The sequence below is a fragment of the Daucus carota genome, chromosome 3, assembly GCF_001625215.2.
Source record: "Daucus carota subsp. sativus chromosome 3, DH1 v3.0, whole genome shotgun sequence".
Lineage (NCBI taxonomy): Eukaryota > Viridiplantae > Streptophyta > Magnoliopsida > Apiales > Apiaceae > Daucus > Daucus carota.
In genome coordinates this window covers 51,784,219-51,803,294 of record NC_030383.2, presented here as the reverse complement: position 1 = coordinate 51,803,294, position 19,076 = coordinate 51,784,219, and the positions used below count along the sequence as shown (strand labels likewise).

The 19,076-nt window shown below is 37.3% G+C and overlaps 4 protein-coding genes across 4 annotated transcripts; 1 reads left to right on the top strand and 3 right to left on the bottom strand.

The window, feature by feature from the left end:
* Positions 1-20: 20 nt before the first annotated feature.
* LOC108211832 (cytochrome P450 CYP736A12) lies at positions 21-2,050 on the bottom strand. Its single transcript, XM_017383529.2, has 2 exons — positions 1,283-2,050; positions 21-956 (listed from the first exon to the last, which is right to left on the bottom strand). Exons 1-2 carry the CDS (start codon positions 2,033-2,035, stop codon positions 129-131), a joined length of 1,581 nt encoding a protein of 526 aa, XP_017239018.2. The 5' UTR covers positions 2,036-2,050; the 3' UTR covers positions 21-128.
* A 4,815-nt stretch (positions 2,051-6,865) lies between these two features.
* Positions 6,866-9,760, bottom strand: LOC108213615 (cytochrome P450 CYP736A12). Its single transcript, XM_017385423.2, has 2 exons — positions 8,199-9,760; positions 6,866-7,959 (listed from the first exon to the last, which is right to left on the bottom strand). Exons 1-2 carry the CDS (start codon positions 8,892-8,894, stop codon positions 7,120-7,122), a joined length of 1,536 nt encoding a protein of 511 aa, XP_017240912.2. The 5' UTR covers positions 8,895-9,760; the 3' UTR covers positions 6,866-7,119.
* A 246-nt stretch (positions 9,761-10,006) lies between these two features.
* On the bottom strand, positions 10,007-12,095 carry LOC108211131 (cytochrome P450 CYP736A12). The gene is made up of 2 exons (XM_017382649.2): positions 11,309-12,095; positions 10,007-10,911 (listed from the first exon to the last, which is right to left on the bottom strand). Exons 1-2 carry the CDS (start codon positions 11,993-11,995, stop codon positions 10,084-10,086), a joined length of 1,515 nt encoding a protein of 504 aa, XP_017238138.1. The 5' UTR covers positions 11,996-12,095; the 3' UTR covers positions 10,007-10,083.
* Positions 12,096-14,962: 2,867 nt separating this feature from the next.
* Positions 14,963-19,065, top strand: LOC108212660 (uncharacterized). The gene is made up of 8 exons (XM_017384381.2): positions 14,963-15,267; positions 15,374-15,755; positions 15,847-16,124; positions 17,266-17,334; positions 17,444-17,500; positions 17,767-17,819; positions 17,949-18,024; positions 18,147-19,065. Exons 1-8 carry the CDS (start codon positions 15,206-15,208, stop codon positions 19,063-19,065), a joined length of 1,896 nt encoding a protein of 631 aa, XP_017239870.2. The 5' UTR covers positions 14,963-15,205.
* Positions 19,066-19,076: the final 11 nt, after the last annotated feature.

Here is a 19,076-nt window from a genome sequence, read left to right as displayed (position 1 = left end):
GGTAAAAAGAGTGACTAAAGTAAGAGAGAAAATAACATTTTAGCTATGTTCATGATCTGACAATATTTACATCCAAAGATTAGCAGTCCGAGATGCCCTAAAGACACAGGCAAATCTTCATGTTAAATTTATGGTAAGTGGATTCTTGGTATGGCAAGGAGATGACTTGCTCTTGGTACACACAGACCAAAAACTTCATCCATAGGCAACTCATCAGGTGACATGCCCAAAGGTAGTTCCCAGTCGAAGCTGCGTACCAACTGAGCTACCACCAATTTTATAGTTAGCAGCCCCCAGTGTTTTCCAGGACAACCTCTTCTGCCAGAACTAAACGGTAGAATATGAAAACTTTGTCCCAGAAGATCTATGTTACTACCTTCAAATCTCTCCGGAACAAATTCTTCGACATTTTCAGACCAAAATCTTGGATCTCGTCCTAGCGCCCAACTGTTGACAATGATTCGTGATTTCTTGGGTATGTGATATCCGTCGATCACAATGTCCTCCATCGACTCATGAGGAGCTATTATTGGTGTCACCGGATGCAACCTCATGCTTTCCTTGACTACCATATCTAGGTATTCTAGTTTTGACAGATGCGACTCTTCCACAAATTCACAATCCTCTGTGATATTTTTAATCTCTTCTTGTAGGAGTTTCATCACCCTCGGATGTCTGATCAGTTCTGACATGGTCCATTCAATTGCAGTAGGGGATGCATCTATTGCTCCGAAAATCAAGTCCAGCACGATTGCTTTAATATGTGATCGATCAATGTTTCGGGCTAATTGCTCATGAGTACCCACAGGATCCATTTTTGAAGCGAGAATTACATCAACAAAATCCCTGTCATTATTCTTGTAGCCATTAGCTGCATCTTTCTCATGATCATCGATTATAGTTTCTAGTATTTTGTCTACAGCTTCGCTAGTAACTTTAAACCGTCTTGTCAATCCCTGAGAAAAAGCTCATCAATTTATTAAATATTCAAGGAAGTTTTACTAGCTAGTTAATCAAGTCTTAAAATATAGCATAATTAAGATCCATTCGGGACTTTATTCTAATAACCTTAAGGTTTTAGATGAACTAGTTCTCATAATGGGCGCCCGTGATCCACTCTTCAACCCAAAAATGGGATTCGAGTAAGGGAGAGATCTATAACATAGGATCCATCTGGAGTCTTACTCTAACAATCTTAAAATTTTAGATGGACTGTTTTCAACATCAAGGAATCAACATGTACTTACTAAGAAATAAGTTTAACAGTTAATTATATGATTACCTGTAGATTAAGTGGGCGTAAAAATGGGATATAATCCGAAATATTGAACGCTCCCAAATCCTCTGCCATATGATGCACTATGGCACTCAAGTCGAACTTCTCATCTCTGCTTTTTCCAAACAACATTCTACATGTCATCGCCTCAATCAGATGACACGCCTTGTCGCTAATATCAACCACCTCACTCGCAGCCGCAGCTTGTTTCAGGGACTCCACAAGCAGCATCATATCCTCCCTTCTCATCCCCGCCATGGACTTAACCTTCTCCGCATTAAGAAGCTCCACCGTGCAAAACTTCCTCGCGTTACGCCAGTACGCGCCATACTTGGTAAACCCAATGCCTTTGGTTCCATAAAACAAGTAATCTGCCACCTGAGACGCGGGACGGCTAGCGAAGACGCTGTCATGGGTCTTGAAGAAGAGCTCGGCTGCAGCAGGGGATGATACGATAACGGTTGGGACCGAACCAAGGCGAATCGACATTATGGGGCCATATTTTTGGGACAGCTTGTAGAGGGTGCGGTGGGGGAGTTTTCCTAACATGTGGAAGTGACCGATCAAGGGTAAACCAGGGGGACCTGGTGGTGGCTTGTGCTGCGTCTTGTTGGAAAACAGGGCTCGGTACAGATGAATAAACTGCCATAGGGCTCCGACAAGTACCCCAAAAATAACAAAATCTGCAGGTGACATTATTTTTTCCTTTTTAGAGTGGACGACTGGCAGCTCTACTAGAATGGTATCCACTCTACCCATATGGCCTCATATATACTCTGTTAATCTGTTATGTCGGTTCAAAAAGTCTCCTGTTCCGTGATTCGCCGAACTGATTAAATATCCGATTAATTCCGATCAATTTAATTAATTTTTAATTAATTCTTGTTCCGTTACTTTAGAGCTGTAATTCGAGTCGGGCCGCTCGCGAGCTCGCCCGGCTCAAACTCGTTTAAGTGGGCTCGGCTCGACTCGACTCGTTAAACGAGCCGAGTTCGGGTAAAGGTTTCGGCTCGTTTAATTAAACGAGCCGGCTCGACTCGACTCGTGAAATTAAACGAGCCGAGTTCGGGTAGAGGTTTGGGCTCGATTAAGTGTAAAATTATACGAGCTGGCTCGCTCGGCTCGTTTAGCTAAACGAGCCGGCTCGACTCGACTCGTGAAATTAACCGAGTCGAGTTCGGGCAAAGATTTAGGCTCGATTAGTTAACCGAGCCGGCTCGGCTCGACTCGATTAAAGTTGGCTCGAATTAGGCTCGGCTCGAAACTCGCCCGGCTCGGCTCGAATTACAGCCCTACGTTACTTCATCGATTAAGTCTGATTCCCGCTTTTTACAACACTGTCCCTTGGACATAAAAGGTTTCGTACTATTGTTTCTTTCTTCATCCTATATATTATTAAACCAATTTCGTTCAAATAATTGCCTGCAATAATAGTTAAATAAAATTTCTAGAACATGTATTGCGTCTCGGATTGTGTTGACTAATCTCATATACAATAATATCCTACCAAAATAGCCTGATTCTCTTAGCACAAAAAATTTATTCCCCGATAAGATTAGTTAAAAGTAAAAACATCCTCGATTCTTCATAAAATTAGTTAGAGCATCTTCAACGATTTTTATTAAAATAATTAGTTAAATGATACAAATATCTTAAAAATTTTAAACCTTTAAATCGATGGAGGTGATTATAACATCCATTATATTTTTATCTACAGTAAATTTTATTTATTTATGTTCTATTTTATCCAATTTTAATAAGCTCGAGATATACTAATTATAAATGATAATATTGAAAAAATAGTATATCATTGTTTCAAATTTAATTCGGTTATATTTAATTAACATATCGATACCCAGTGAATTTTTAGTCAAGAAAAATATTATATTAAAATTAATAACTTTTAACATATTTTTCATAATTCATAGATCTTGTTAACTAAAGGTTTTATCTCAACGTTTATTACACTTAAATTTAGTGTCATTTTCTCACTGAAAAGATCGTGCAAGAAACCTCTGTCAGTTTGGGGGCCCTGAGCGAGTTTTAAGTCAAGCACTCAAGCTAAATCTACAAAATTCAGTTAGCTTGACGAATGGTTGTATGAAATGCCATAAATATTTTCTAAGTGGTGACCATGGTGGCGGGATATCTAGATGTTCATGCGTGTGTACTTCCTAATGGAATACTTGTCAAATCAAAGTATCAAGCAAAGTCTCGTATGGTTGGCTGTGATTTTCTAAAATAATATTTTCATCTTCTGAATTCTCCGTCACTAATTTCGTTTTCCATATTATCTATAAATAAATTGCTTGCTCATAATTACAAGTTTTTTTTTTAAAACAAAGATGTAAATTTAATTATAAAAAATCATACGGCATCTACACCAATTATACGGACAAATAGTAAATTACAATTGTTTGTTCTCATAAAAAGACTGTTAAACAATATTTTGAAAGTAACGTATATACAATATACAAATCCAAGTACCAACTTCATGCATTTTCGCTTTGTTAGGTCCCGATAGAGAGGTTCATTAAGCTAAAAATTTTAGCGCCAATTTAAAAAGTTTGGAGTCCACTCACCTTTAGTCCAGTTCTCGAACTTCTCCCAGGACTCGAGATTTTTACTATAAGAAAAAACACTCCTTACAGCAGGCGGAGAAACCTTTACAAATATATATCTTGGAGCGTAACTCCCCGCTACCTCCTCACTATAAATGTAAATTACAAGACTCGTCTTGGAGTGTAACTCCTCGTCACCTCCTCAAAATCGTTGTATCTTCAGGTGTAGTCTTTGAGCTTCTAAACTTTTGCCGTTCTTGGATCTTAGGTCTTAGTTCTTGGGTCTTTCCTCTTCCTCATGGTGCGAAAACGACCAACTCCCCGCTAGTACGTCTAGGACTTGGGTCATAGAACGAAGATCACCTCACTGCAAAACTCAAAAAACAATGTCTACGAAATATCCTTGTTTTATAAAAAGAATTTTGGACTAAATTTACTAGGCCGAGTTTAACAATAATATTCTTGGTCGTAGAATATTAAAGATCAAGAGTCCTTTAAGCCTTTCACAAGCTTAAGATCTTGAGAGTATTCTTTCTCGATAGATTTGTCTTTATAATCGAAGAATACGTTTATCGTACAAAATCCTCCTAATAAATAATATTCAAGTGTCTTGGAGTTTGTAGATAAAATAAAAACTTTTTAAACTCTTTTGGCTATATATATGGACTAATATACTTGTCTTTAGACGAAGTATAAAAAGATACGGAGTGTTTCAGTATACAACTTCGTTACAATATATCTCCTCATTTAATGTAGTCTTTGTGAGACTAATAAATATTGTTTAGATCAAGAGAGAGAGTTCTTCAGAGTCTTTAATAATAGCACGTACGAGTTCTACAATATTAGGCCAAAGTAACCGCGTTAGCACAACAAGCAATATAATTATTAATATCGTGCGGAAGTAAATCACACCCAACACACACGTTTGGAAAAATAAACATATAATCACGTATCTCGTTTAATCGGTAACCCCACCAAGCAAAGTGCTGAAACATGGGTGTTTAACCAAACAAGAAAGGTACGAGGGTAAAGGGAATGGGAGCACAAATATGAGTTAAAGAGCAAGTAAGGGTAGTGCGAAAATATACCCGATAATAACGCGTGGCCAACTCGAGTGCTATAATATTTAAAAGAGAGCTTGTTTGTAATATCTTTTCCTCCGAGATAATAAAGTTAAGGTTATGATGAGTAAGATCAAGATATTTTGGTGTGTACATTATCAACACAAAATTCCGTATATTTTGGAGTATGAATCTTTGTTCGTACCACTTGAATATTTAGATCGAGTATATTATCTTTCGAATATATTGTTCGAAGAGATTAATTGTATATAAAGAGCTTTCAAGATGAAGAGATATATTTAAGTATGAGCTCTTATATCGGAACAAAATCGGTCGGTTAAGACACGGATATGAAGCTAAGAAAGTAACCACTTACGAAAACAATCGGAAAAGTTCGTCCGAAAAATTCGTCGGAGGTTCGATACAATTTAGGCCCACGAACGAATTTGGGCAGCCCTTCGGGAGGTCGGAAATAAGTGGTAGAGAGCTTGGCTAAGTGAGATTATAAAGCTTGGTTTGGTGAAACAAAGCTTGGTTTTATTTAGCTTGCATTAAACAACTGAAGGAATAATATATTAAAGGGGATCGAACAAAGCACATATTGTCAAAATTCTTCTACACTCACGAACTTCAAGAAAATGATGATATTGATGTAAAACAAGTCCGCTCATGCGATAATCTTGCATATTTACTTACAAAGTCACTGCCTAAATCAACATTTGAAAGCCGCAAAATAATATTGGAATTCAAAACCGAAATCATTGCTTAAACACGATGTCAAATATTGAAATATTTTATTCAGCGGGAGGTTGTACTCCTTTTTTTTTTCGTCAATGTTTTTATCCCATTGAATTTTTCCCTACAAGGTTTTAACGAGATAGTCAAATGATAACTCGCATTTGATAATAAAAGGGGAGGGTTACAAAATAATATTAAGTGATTGTCAAAAATTTAAACAAGAAGACTCGTAAACCTTATCAAGGAAGTCTAACGAAACTTCCTAAGGAAGACTCACATAGCTTATCAAGGAAGACTTAAAATACTTACTTGAGAAGATTTGTAATATTTAACTTAAAAGTATTATAAAGCTTTTTTAGGAAGGCTCATCACCCAACCTCTATAAATAGCAGATTCTATTGAAATGAACAACATTTTGGAATATACACAAACTAGTTTCTCTCTACGTCTTTTATTCTCTTTATATAGTTTGCAAGTTAATTTCTTTTTTATTGCTGTGCAGTTTAATAATACATTACAAAATTTATAACACTTACAAATAATGTACCTGGTTAATAGGTAAAATTTAAGAAGGGACGGGTGCATGACGAACAATTGTCCCCCGGTATTTTTCCGCGTAAAGGCATTGAGCCTAGTTTTTGACATAAAGATATTTTTGACAACATACGATTTTGATATTAACGTGATTTATGTGATAGACTTAGGGTTTAAAAATATTTTTTTTAATAATTTTGATTTATCAATAATTTATGAGTTATTAAAAATATAAAATTAAAAATAGAAGTGATTTATGAAAAAAATATTTCAAACAAACTTCTGACGTTAAGTCAGTTTCTGGTTTATTTCTAATTTTAAGCCGGCTTCTGACCTATTATCCAAACAAACTTAAAGTCAAAAATAGTTTAAAAGCCGAACTTTAAACCCGGACAAACACACACAGGTAAAGAATCAACAATACAGACTTTAATACTTCTTCTGTAAAGTAGGAATATAGTTTCCGTGAATTTAAATCATAAAATAAATTACAAAATTATACTTTATATATATAATACCAGTCGAGCAATGAAAAAATCTTATACTCCCTCCGTCCCTTCCATTTCTTTACACTTTCCTTTTGGGGGTGTCCCATTCAATTCTTTACATTTCAAAACTTACCAAAAATAGTCAATGGGTCCCACCACTTCTCTCCTTTTGTTTCCTTTTCACACTACTTTTATTCCACTATCTTCTTTTTATATATTAAAAATTAATAGGTCCCACCACTTCACCCACTTTTCTTTCTCTTTTCCACTACTTTATTCATATTTCTTAACCTCCGTGCCCAACCCATTCGATAAGAAATGGGAGGGACGGAGGGAGTATAATTCAATGCGTCGGGAGGAGTATAAAGTAAGGTATGCGAATATATGTAGACAGTGAAGCTTAAACAAAGCAGCTGTGACAAAATAATTGAACAGTGAATACGATAAACATTGTCATGTCCTTAAGAACGCGGTATATCCATGCGAAGACTGGGTATGGCAAGAAGATGCTTTGCTCTTGGCATTGTCAAACCAAAACTTTCTTGCATATCTAATTCATCAGGTGACATGCCAAAAGGGAGCTCCCAGTTGAAGCTCTGCACCAACTGTGCCACCACCAATTTAATGTTTATCTGCCCCAAGTACATGGCTGGACACCCCCTTCGTCCTGACCCAAATGGCATAAGTTGAGGACTCTTTCCCTGCAGACCAATATCACTGCCTACAAATCTCTCGGGAACAAATTCTTCCACATTATCCGACCAAATTCTAGGATCTCGTCCTATGCTCCAAGTATTCACAATAATGCGCGATTTCTTCTCTATGTAATAGCCATCTATCACTATGTCCTCCAACGACTCGCGAGGAATTAGTAAGGGGCCTACTGGATGGAGTCTCATGCTTTCCTTGACAACCATGTCTAGGTAATCTAGTTGAGACAAATGTGATTCTTCCACAAATTCACTATCTCCTGTGACATTTCTAATTTCTTGTTGAACTAGTTTCATCACCCTCTGATGTCGTATGAGTTCTGACATAGCCCATTCGATTGCAGTTTGGGAGGTGTCAATGGCTCCAAATATCATATCCAATATGATTGCTTTGATACTTGATCTGTCAATGGTCTGCGCTAATTTCCCATGAGGACCTGTCGAATCGTTTCTTAAAGATAGAATGACATCAACAAAATCCCTGTCAAGCTTTCTGTCGCTTTTATCAGCGTCTTGTTCATGATCATCAATAATGGTTTCCAAAATCTTGTCTGCTGCCTTGCTTGTAACTCTCAGCCGTCGAGTTAATCCCTGACCACAGAAGTATTATAGTTACTATTTTTGTACAGAGTTTCTCAAATTTAATGAAACAGGAATTTCAAATTCACATATTAGAGCAGAAATCATTTTTGTGACAAATTAACTAGATGAGCACGATTGGATAGTTCAAGTGATTAAGGGTTTATTCTTTGTTGGCTCAGGTCCTAGTTCAATTCTGGCTCACATCGAGAATATCTTAGAATAGATAACATAATTTTAACTCTTAATACCTGGAGATCAAGTGCCCTTAAAAACGGTACATAATCTGCAATATTAAAGGCTCCCACGATCTCAGCCAATTCTTGTATCACCTCGCTCAATTCAAATTTTTCGTCTCTGCCCCTCCCTAACAACATTCGAAAAGTAACGTCTTCTGTCAGATGTGCAACCTTCTCACTAACATCCACAACCTCACTTGCAGCTGCAGCTTCTTCCAGGAACTCAACCAGCACCACCAGTGCTTCCCTTCTAAGCCCCGCCATGGAGTTGACCTTGGAGGAACTTAGAAGCTCCAACGTGCAGAACTTTCTCACGCTCCTCCAGTAATCGCCACTTGCACTAAACGCCATCCCTTTAGTGCCGTACCATAAGTAGTCGCTGGCCTGCAATCTGGGACGGCTTGCAAAAATGGCATCATGGGTCTTTAAAAAGAGCTCTGCAGCAGCTGGAGAAGAGACGACAATTGTGGACACAGAGCCAAGTTTTAGGGACATTATTGGACCGTATACTTGGGATAGCTTGTGGAATGTACGGTGGGGGAGTTTTCCTAACATATGGAGATGACCGATAAGTGGTAAACCAGGGGGACCAGGTGGTCGCTTCCTGGAGGTGTTTCGGGTCATGGTTAAGATGGCAGGACAGAGGTTGAAGAACCAGAAACAAGCTCCGAAGAGTAGCAGAAGAATGGAAAAATCGATGAACAACATTGTAAAGAGTCCGAGGTGTTGCTTGTAAAAGAAAGGGTGTCCTGTTTATATATAGCAGTGCCTGAGCCAGACTTCAGGTCGAGCAGTGACCAGAAAGATCTAACAATCTGCCACTAAATTTCCTTGTCAGAGCTAAGGCGCACATAACCAAAACCATGTAGAGTAATTAAGTACAACCACTGACAAATCAATTAAATCTGTTAGGAAACACAAAACATGAGGGTCATGTTTGCTTTATGGGATTGCAATTCCTCAAGTATTAATATATTTATTTGAATTATAAAAAATTTATGTTCTCCTGAATTCATATTTTGATCATTCTTGTAGTTCATTACTTTAGGATTACTTTAGGATTACAGTGCATGTTTATAAATTATGTTCTTGAGAATAAATGAATGATAGGCCTTGAGTAGGAATGCCGACACACTGCTAATTGGCAATTAGCTTAAGACAGACAGACATATCGACCAAGTTAATCAGGTGACCTACCGGCAGGTAACCCTCGACCAGAGTTTAAAGTTCTGCTTCAAAACTCACTACCAGTTTGGTGGTCTATTAGGTCTGAGTCTAATCCTGCGAGTGTGGTCGGCAAAATATAGTTAAAATGGTTGGATTATAGCTCATTGAAAAAGTTTGTTACGATGGTATATTCAGTATGTTAATTAGTTAGCTGCAATTTGATAAATTTTAAAAATTTTAGAATTCAATATGTTGTTGGATTGACGTGTGAAGTAATAGTAAAGATGGCAAATATGTTGAAGAAGATGAAAAACTTGAGTCATGCTAGATTGTTTATTAACTTTTAGACAGGGAGACAAGTAGATAATCAAAGATTTTAGACGTCTCCTTTAATTAGTAGTGTTCAGAAAGCTTTGTTGAAAGTTCGGAAGGCTAATTTCAACCATTTCCGATCAATTTTTAGATATCTACAAAAAAGAGTAGTTTTTTTCTTCAAAATGTGGCTCTTAACCGTTTTCCAAATATTTTTTTTATGACTTTCCACCATATTCTGAATTTGAAATCCCGGTCTATCAGGTCACCAAAGTAGTAAAGGGGGCAATGTAATTTGCAGTACGAAACTAGTATTGGTCGCCATGTAATTTACTCTGCAGTTAATGAAGAACACATATAATTCAAGTGTAATACTGATACTATACAGCTTACAACAAAATGACATTTGTGTTGAAGCCTACCCAAATCGAGCACTTGGTACAGCAAGAAGATGTTTTGCTCTCGGCATTGTGGCTCCGAATATTTCATTCATATCTAACTCATCAGCTGACATGCCGAAAGGTAGCTCCCAGTCGAAGCTGTGTACTAACTGAGATACCACCAGCTTCGTGGTCACCAGGCCCAAATGCATACCTGGACAACCTCTTCTGCCAGATCCAAATGGTATAAGTTGGAAATTATTTCCGCGAATATCTACTTTACCATCTATAAATCTCTCCGGAAGGAATTTTTCACAATTTTCGGACCAGATTCTAGGATCATGTCCCATACCCCAGTTATTGATGATCACACGAGATTTTTTTTGTATACCATAGCCTTCTATAACAATGTCCTCCATGGACGCATGGGGAACTAACAGCGGTCCCACTGGATGCAATCTCAGGCTTTCTTTGACGACCATGTCTAGGTAGGGGAGTTCAGACAAACAAGATTCTTCCACAACTTCACAATCTCCTACAACATTTCTTATCTCTTCTTGAACTAGTTTCATCACCCTCGGATGTCGTAGAAGTTCAGACATAATCCATTCAATTGCAATATGAGACGTATCTATGGCTCCGAAAATCATGTCCAGCACAATTGCTTTAATACTTGATCGATCAATGTTCTGCGCTAATTGCTCATGTGTAGTTTTAGGATTGGTTTTTAAAGACAGGATAACATCCAGAAAATCCCTGTCAAGCTTCTTAATACCATTATCAGCCTCTTTTTCATGGTCATCGATGATAATTTCCAAAATCTTGTCTATTGCCCTGTGAGTTTGTTTGAGCTGCCTGGTTAATCCCTGATGACAAAAATTAATGTACTCTGTTAGTTAAAGATTTCCCTAACAATTCGTTATTACAACACATTGGAAAATGTCAGAGCACCCAAATTTACCGTTAGTATAATGAACCCCTACATATACAATAACTTTACCCATTAAAACTTCTTAAATTAACATATCATCAACGCCAAGAATGTAAGGTACGTAGGATTATGTCGGAAGTTAGTTGCTAATAATTGCTAGATTTGAAAAGGTGGATGAAAATAGTTAATGGTTGGAATTTTTATATTGTAAAAACTAAAAAGTTACTAGTTTGAGAAAGTTTTGATATGTCTCGAATGGGGTCGGATATCCAGAAAATGAAAGTGTATAGAAATCAAGTGACGGAAGGAGCAACAAATAATCAAGTTTGTACCTGGAGATCAAGTGCCCCTAAAAATGGGTAATAATCTGCAATATTAAAAGCACCAACCAACTTTCCCATGTCATGTATCGTCTCCCTCAAATCAAACCTCTCATCTCTGCACTTCCCAAACAACATTCTACAAGTCATGTCTTCTATCAGCCGGGTCACCTTCTCGCTCACATCCACCACCTCACGCGCCCCTGCAGCTCTTCTAAGTGATTCCACAAGCAAGCCCAGTTCGTCCCTCCTGAGCCCCGCCATGGATTCAATCTTGGAAGCGCTAAGAAGCTCCAATGTACAAAACTTCCTGATGCTCCGCCAGTACGGGCCATACTCTGAAAAAATCATGCCTTTAGTCCCGTACCACATATACTCTGCAGCTTGAGATCTGGGACGGCTGGCGAACACGGTGTCGTGGGTCTTGAGGAAGAGCTCGGCTGAAGCTGGAGATGAGACGACTATAGTTGGCTGAGAGCCGAGGCGCAGGGACATTATGGGCCCGTATTTTTGCGACAGCTTGTGGAGGCTGCGGTGCGGCTGGTTTCCTAACATGGGGAGGTGACCGATGAGCGGTAGTCCTGGGGGACCAGGTGGAGCCTTGTGGCTTCCGCTCTGGGTCTTGGAGAAGATGATGCGGCATAGTTGGATCAGGAGCCAGGTGGCTCCGAAGAGTGCCAAAAGATTGGTGGGAGACATTGCTATTTGTTGAGACTTGTCAATGGTTCAAGCCAAGTGTTTAGCTGCAAAATGACAGAGCAGCTGGTATCATTGAAACTACTTGATACATGATCGCTTCATCACTAGTTTAAGGCTGTGGGGTCTTATCCGATGCATGGCCGTCGAGATCACACACAATCCAAGACTATCACGACTCTGTAGTATGAAACGATATCCGTGGTGGCTCCACACTCCAATTACATCCCTCGATAGCTCCATTAATTAATTTATTTATTTTTGTTTGCACCGTTGGTTTATTCATAAATAGGGGTTTTACCCATAAAAAATATTTTTATTAATATGTAAATTTACATATAGATGGTTTAAATAATGTGCGTGTGTCTATATATATAATTTTATTAAATAAATTTAAAACAATAGTAATTTTTCTTAATTAGTTATCTAGACCACCTATAGTCTACCAATATTAATTTAAACAAAATACATAATAAATCCTACTTCCTTTCCGGTCAAATATCACGGATAATTAAGGTTGTTCACGAATCGAACCGAACGAAATAAATGAAGTTGTTCATATGGAGACCGACACTGTTGTCGATTAAGAAGCTCATATGGATATAGAAACTGTTGTCTGTAATGAAGCTATTCTAAAGGAAATTGAACACATTGTCTTAGCTACTGTCAGGATTGCTGAGATAAATAGAAGGAAAGGATTAGAGAAATTCCTTGAGAAAAAGGCAGCAAGATGGACATCCCGAATGTGGTCAAGAACTAAAAATCCAGCTAAATTCCGTACAAGAAATCTTCTCACCAAAGCTTCCACTTCAAATGGCTGAGGAAAACAGTTTTGTTGGGATGAAGAGACTTTTAATGGCTACACCGAGATTGTAGTTACCATAGATACCTGACTATGTCTATGATAACATTTATTAATCTCACTTGTAACACAAAAAAAAAAGTGTAACTGTAGATGAAAGTCAATGCATTCAAGATCATATAAGGCTACACTTTTGCTTGAAACACTAAAATAAGTGTTGCTGAAGCCCATATATGACGTAGTGATTGATTATGATGACGATGGAAATGCTGAATCATACAGGTTATTTCATCTTTCGGTCAGTGGTCGTGTGTGCCAAACTGTCTTTGATAAGAATTTCGAGAATCACAGAGATGCTGATACTCGATCAATTTACTTCTTCGAGCCCGAAATATTAATTGATATTCTGCAGGACGATCATACTGTCTCCACTAAGACAATGAAACCAATTCTTGATTACTATGATCTTATGAGAAAATAGTATGAGGAGGTATATGGAGATTTGAGATTTCAGGACGACTCAGATTATCTCAGTCCTAAAAAAGAAAAACAAGTTGGTGAAACATCAAAAGAAGTTATTAGTTTGACTACTGATGATGAAGATGAGCAACCTCGACATCCCCCATAAAGAAATCCACCTGAAACTCAAATGTATCAACACACTCCATCCAGCTATCAAGAATAGAGAAGGGAAATATTAAATCTCTATAGCGAAGTCAATATAGAGATCACTCAAAGAGACCATATCACATTTCTCGGCATCTGGATAATCCAATAAGGTACAAGGACACTCTGAATATTAATATATCGTAAACCGTAACTAAATTATATATATAATTTAGATTATAATTTGGTATAAATCGGATGATACTTTAATTAGGTTTGATTCTTTTTACATACCTGATTAGATTTCATCCAAAAGAGTATTATGAAACATACTATCATAGTTCTAGACTCGCAGCTTTGGACTCTTTCATCGATCTTATACCGTGAAATACAAGGAGATAACTTTTAATGTTGCAAAATAATTTTTAAATATTTTAATACGTAACTCTGTTTCTCATTTCATGCGATTTTATAATCGAACCGAACCGACTAAAACAGAACTGAGATTTTTGAAACCGAAACCGATCTGACGATTCAGTTGCAGTTTTGACTTTTATATTTAAAAATAAAAAATTTGATGTTTTGATTTTACTTTAAAACCGTCCCGAACCAAACCACGCTCACCCCTTGCGTCCAATGTAATAATATATGTATGGAAAGAGTTGAGAGGGGCTTGGGCGGATGGCTCCGATGTGCTCTGCTGCCGCCTCCAGGTACAAGTCAAATTAAATTTGTTACACCTTTGTTGTTTGTGGACCGGTTGGGACGATCATACTTGAATGCATAATGTATATGATATATTAAACATCATATATCGCCTAAATTCAAATACCTAATCTAGAGTCCGTTTACATGAGTTTAAAATTGTGTTTTATCATTTAATATATAATTTAAAATATTTGTTTGGATAATTTTGACTTATAAATGATTTATAGGTTATTGAAAATATAATAATAAAAAATAAAAGTGAATTATGAGTAAATTTTGATTTATCAATATTTTTTATCCTAAAAAAATAATTCACTGAAATAAGTATCTCAAACTAACTTCATTTTATTTATTTCAATTTCTAAGCCGACTTATTATAAAAATCACATTTTTCAGCTTAAAATTGAAAATAATCGAAATCCCGGACAGATATGTTCCTATTCTCATAAAGAAGTAAAATCGTAAATGTATGTACATGTACAAATATGTTATTCTTATTTGTTTTTATCGATGCGCAATAGTCGTCTCATCACGTAAGCATAGTAGAAAATAAACGTGCATGCAGGGCCCCACAAAATTTGGTCACAGTGAATTCCGAGTCGTCATGGAGGAGCTGGTATGAGGACAAGGCACGGCAGGATGATGTTCCTTCACAATAAGTGTTGAGTAAGAAGAAACAGCATTGCAGATATTGTTAAGCTACAACCTCCCAAGGATGCAAAGAGCTGTTGACACTCTCCTCGCCCTCACCAAAGAGTCTGTCACTCTTTCCTTCTTCTTCTTCTTCGTTTTCTTTTTAATGATATCATGTTCTTTACTATCTAATTTAGAGCTGTAAATGAACCGAACTCGGACGAACTCTTACCAAACTCGAACAAAATCTTAACGAACCAAAGAGTCATGTTTAATTAAGTTTCCTACTGATTTTCATTGCACCCTCTGGTACTTGGTCATAAATCATAATAGTATAGAGTAGAGAATTATATTCTTTGTTAGATGATCTGTATGTTTTGCGACAACTATCCCTGAATCCGTGACTATATTAATTCAATTTTGTGTCAACATTACTGGAAACTCAGACTTCTGTTCTTGAAGGAATGCATTACTGGAAACTCAGACCGACGTTTTATGGACCCAGTCTTCCTCATTGGATGAACAAGTAAGACCTTTTGCTCAACTTTCTTTTATGTCAGGGTTTACTTTTCCCCTGATTATGAAACAAATGCTGCTTGCTCAAGTTTACAATTTTCTTGTGCTTATTGTAGTGGTGTTTCATCTTTCAACCAATTCATTCACGAGTTGTCAGTCGACTCTGATATGGGCTCAAGTGTAGATAATTCATCTGGAGAAGACTATTCTGATGATGGTGCCACTCCTTTAACTCCACGATCTGAAAGTTCTCAAGCGTCAAGTGAACTCAGCTTTAGCAAGCATGATATGTGCCAAGCGAAGTTGGCGCTCTGCTTTAGATACATCCTGGCATGGATACTATTTCCTGCTAAGTTTTTGGCAGGAATACTTACGTACTTCTATATTGCGAACACTACCTTAGGAAATCTGCAGCATTTGTATTCAGAGAGTAAGACGAAAATGCTGAAAGACCATAGTGTTCAGCATGCCATTGATAGGAGACGCGGAGTTATTGAGGTTTGAATTATATTTTTCAGATGCTAGTTTTTCTTGTTACTCTTAACATATCCCTGATGCTTTGTTACTCACGTGGAACTATGCAAACCAGGATGTTCATTTGTTAACTGAAATTTTTATAGAAGTTGTATTTGACTTCATACACAAGGCAGCATGTTATTTTCTGTCACCATTGGAGACTTCAGAGATGTTAATTAGCTGGTTCTCTTCCAGTAGTATTAAGCATATTCCTGATGATGCTTCGGAAGTTTTGGTCCAGACTGCTACTCTTGCTGATACAGATCCAGCCCTTAAAGAAAGGACTGTGGTTCCTCTCTATTCCCTGAATACAGATGGTCGAACATGTCGAGAGGTCATCACGGAGCTTGGGTAAGAACTTCAAATGTGAACCTTTTTTTTAAACTAGTCAGCTGCAGGCATAATTTTTGAAATTTTAAGGTTTTATCAGTCTGAAACAGTTTTAAATATTAGATCAGATGCAATATATTAGAAAGTTTCAATATCCAGAACACTTAAACAATTGCTCAGAGAACATAAGAATAAACACACAATGAAACTGATATCATTAGCAATAGATTAGGTAAATGAGCTTCTTAGATAAAACTGTTGCTCAATATCCTAGTGATTTTTTAAGATGTCAGGATACTCCTCTCTTTCCTTATTTATAAGGAACCTAGACTAGAGTCCTCATATATATTTTTTTTAATAAAATCTTCATTTCCTAAAATATTACATTGATCAGCTTAACAGATTCCTCGTGCCCTATTTTCTTAATTGACAGTCTGATAGTGGCTCTGAAATCAAGAACTGCAGGTGATAGGTGAAGACTACATGCACCAAAACCAGATTTATCTATATATCGTTGAAGTCAAAGTCCCCATCAAGGGTTCCCGTGTTCATACTTATGAATGCATACTTCAGACCTCCAAACAGCTTTCTAGTAAAATGTAAAGAAATGGCAGTTCTGAAGCAGTGAAATGTGTTTATGCAGAAAAGCGTTTTGTTGTTTTTGGCCTCGTTACACTCAAGTCACAACAAGAGAGCTACTTTAGGAATAAGAGTAGGGATAAGGGTTAACCGGCTATAGAGGAAAGAAATGTTAAACCTGTGCGGTTGTCTGAAGTAGACGTTTATTGCTATGAACACTGGATCGTGGATAACAGTTTGACTTCAGGGATAGTGAGATTGCTCTCATTTTCAACAGTCTCTACCAATCAGAATCTGTAGAGCGTAGTCTTCACCTACAGGTTCTTCTTGATTTGGGAGCCATGACAATAAGAGGTGGTCACTTATTTATTTTACTTTATCACATTTGTACAAACTGTCTATCTATATAATTTTGCTTTCAAGATTGATTTATGAACTCAAGCTTATGGGAATTACGACATCTGTGAGCCTGAAACGTAATACATGAAGACCACAATACAATATAGTTCATTATACTTTTATATACTTGACATTTTTGGGCATTGTTATAACTTTTAACGTTTTCCTTCTTCAATATGTTTAGGTATCCATATGAAGCTATTTCTGTAGTCACTTCTGATGGATATGTCCTCCTTCTGGAAAGAATTCCTAGGTATTTACAAGGTTATTTTTTCCTTGTAAATCATGCCATTCTAGGGATTTGCTCAGATATCTATGGTTCTGTGGTTTTAACATTATGTGCTTGCTCTTTTGATTTGAAGGCGTGATTCTCAGAAGGTTGTCTATCCACAACATGGATTATTTGATTCTTCTATAGGGTGAGTTCTTTTCTGTAAATGGTTAAAGTTTTTACCTATGACTAATTGAGACGCTCATAAGTGGCTACTCACTCAACTCAGAAGCTCGAATCAGGTTCAATTCATTTATAAACATGCCGATCTTTAACAAAATTATGAGGCTCAATTCATAAATTAAGACTTTGGTATTGATAGTTTTCAGTCATGTTGATCTTTTGTTGTGTAAAATATTTGTTTGCATCTTTAATGGAGTTATTAATATTGCTGTTTTAAATATTTTTCGCTAGCTGGATTTCCAATGGTGTCGTTGGCTCTCCAGCATTTGCAGCTTTTGATCAAGGTTTGTAATGCTTTCTCATAAAGTATGAAGTATAACATAAAAACATATACCTCAAATAGTCTGTTTGTTCATATTACACGAAAGTTGGAACTATATAAACTATTTGCTTTGGTTCTTCTCCCCTTCCAGGATATGATGTTTTCCTTGGTAATTTGCGTGGCTTGGTTTCAAGAGAACATATTAACAAGTATATCTCTTCACGAAAGTAAGTTCTCTTCTGAAACATTATGGAGCTTAAAGCTTTAAACCTTAATTGCTTTGTTCATCTGCTCTAAAGGCAGTCGCTGAAATTGCATCAGCTAAATTTGGGTGGAACGATCACTGCAGATACTGGCGCTATTCTATGAATGAATATGGGGTGGAGGATATACCTGCAATGATAGAAAAGATTCATGAAGTAAAAACAACTGAGCTGAAATATTGTGAACTCAAAGCAGAGGAAGAACAAACTAGTGGTGATCAACCGTATAAGATGTGCGCGATTTGCCACAGTTTAGGGGGGGCTGCTGGATTGATGTATGCTGTAGTACGCAGGATAGAGGAAAAGCCTCATCGGCTCTCAAGACTGATCTTATTATCACCTGCTGGCTTCCATGATGATTCTATTCTTACTTTCAAAATTTTGGGGAATATATTTCGTTGGTCGGCTCCTGTTCTTGAGCCCCTGGTTCCTGGTTTATATATACCCTCCTGGTTCCTGCGAATGCTGCTAAACAAATTTGCGCGTGACCTGCATAACTACCCTGCAGTTGGAGGACTTGTTCAAACCCTAATGAGTTTTGTTGCAGGGGGAGATAGCTCAAATTGGGTAGGGATCCTCAGCTTGCCACACTATAATATGTATGACATGCCAGGAGTTTCATTTAACGTGGCTCTTCATCTAGCACAGACTCTGCATTCGAAAAAGTTTCAAATGTTTGATTATGGTAGTGCTGCTGCCAATATGGAGGTATACGGTTCTTCAGAACCTTTAGACTTGGCAGAATATTATGAGTTGATTGACATTCCTGTTGATCTTGTTGCTGGTCGGAAGGACCAGGTGATCCGGTCATCAATGATCAAAAAACACTATACGAGGATGAAAAATGCTGGCGTGAATGTATCATTCCAGGAGTTTGAGTATGGTCATTTGGACTTCACAAAAGCTCACAGCGACGAAATTTTGGCTTATGTAATTTCTCGCTTACTACTGGTGGCGCCCAGACCAGGGCAGAAAGCTTTAAGGTCAAAGAAAAGAAAGAGGTAAGAAATTGTAGC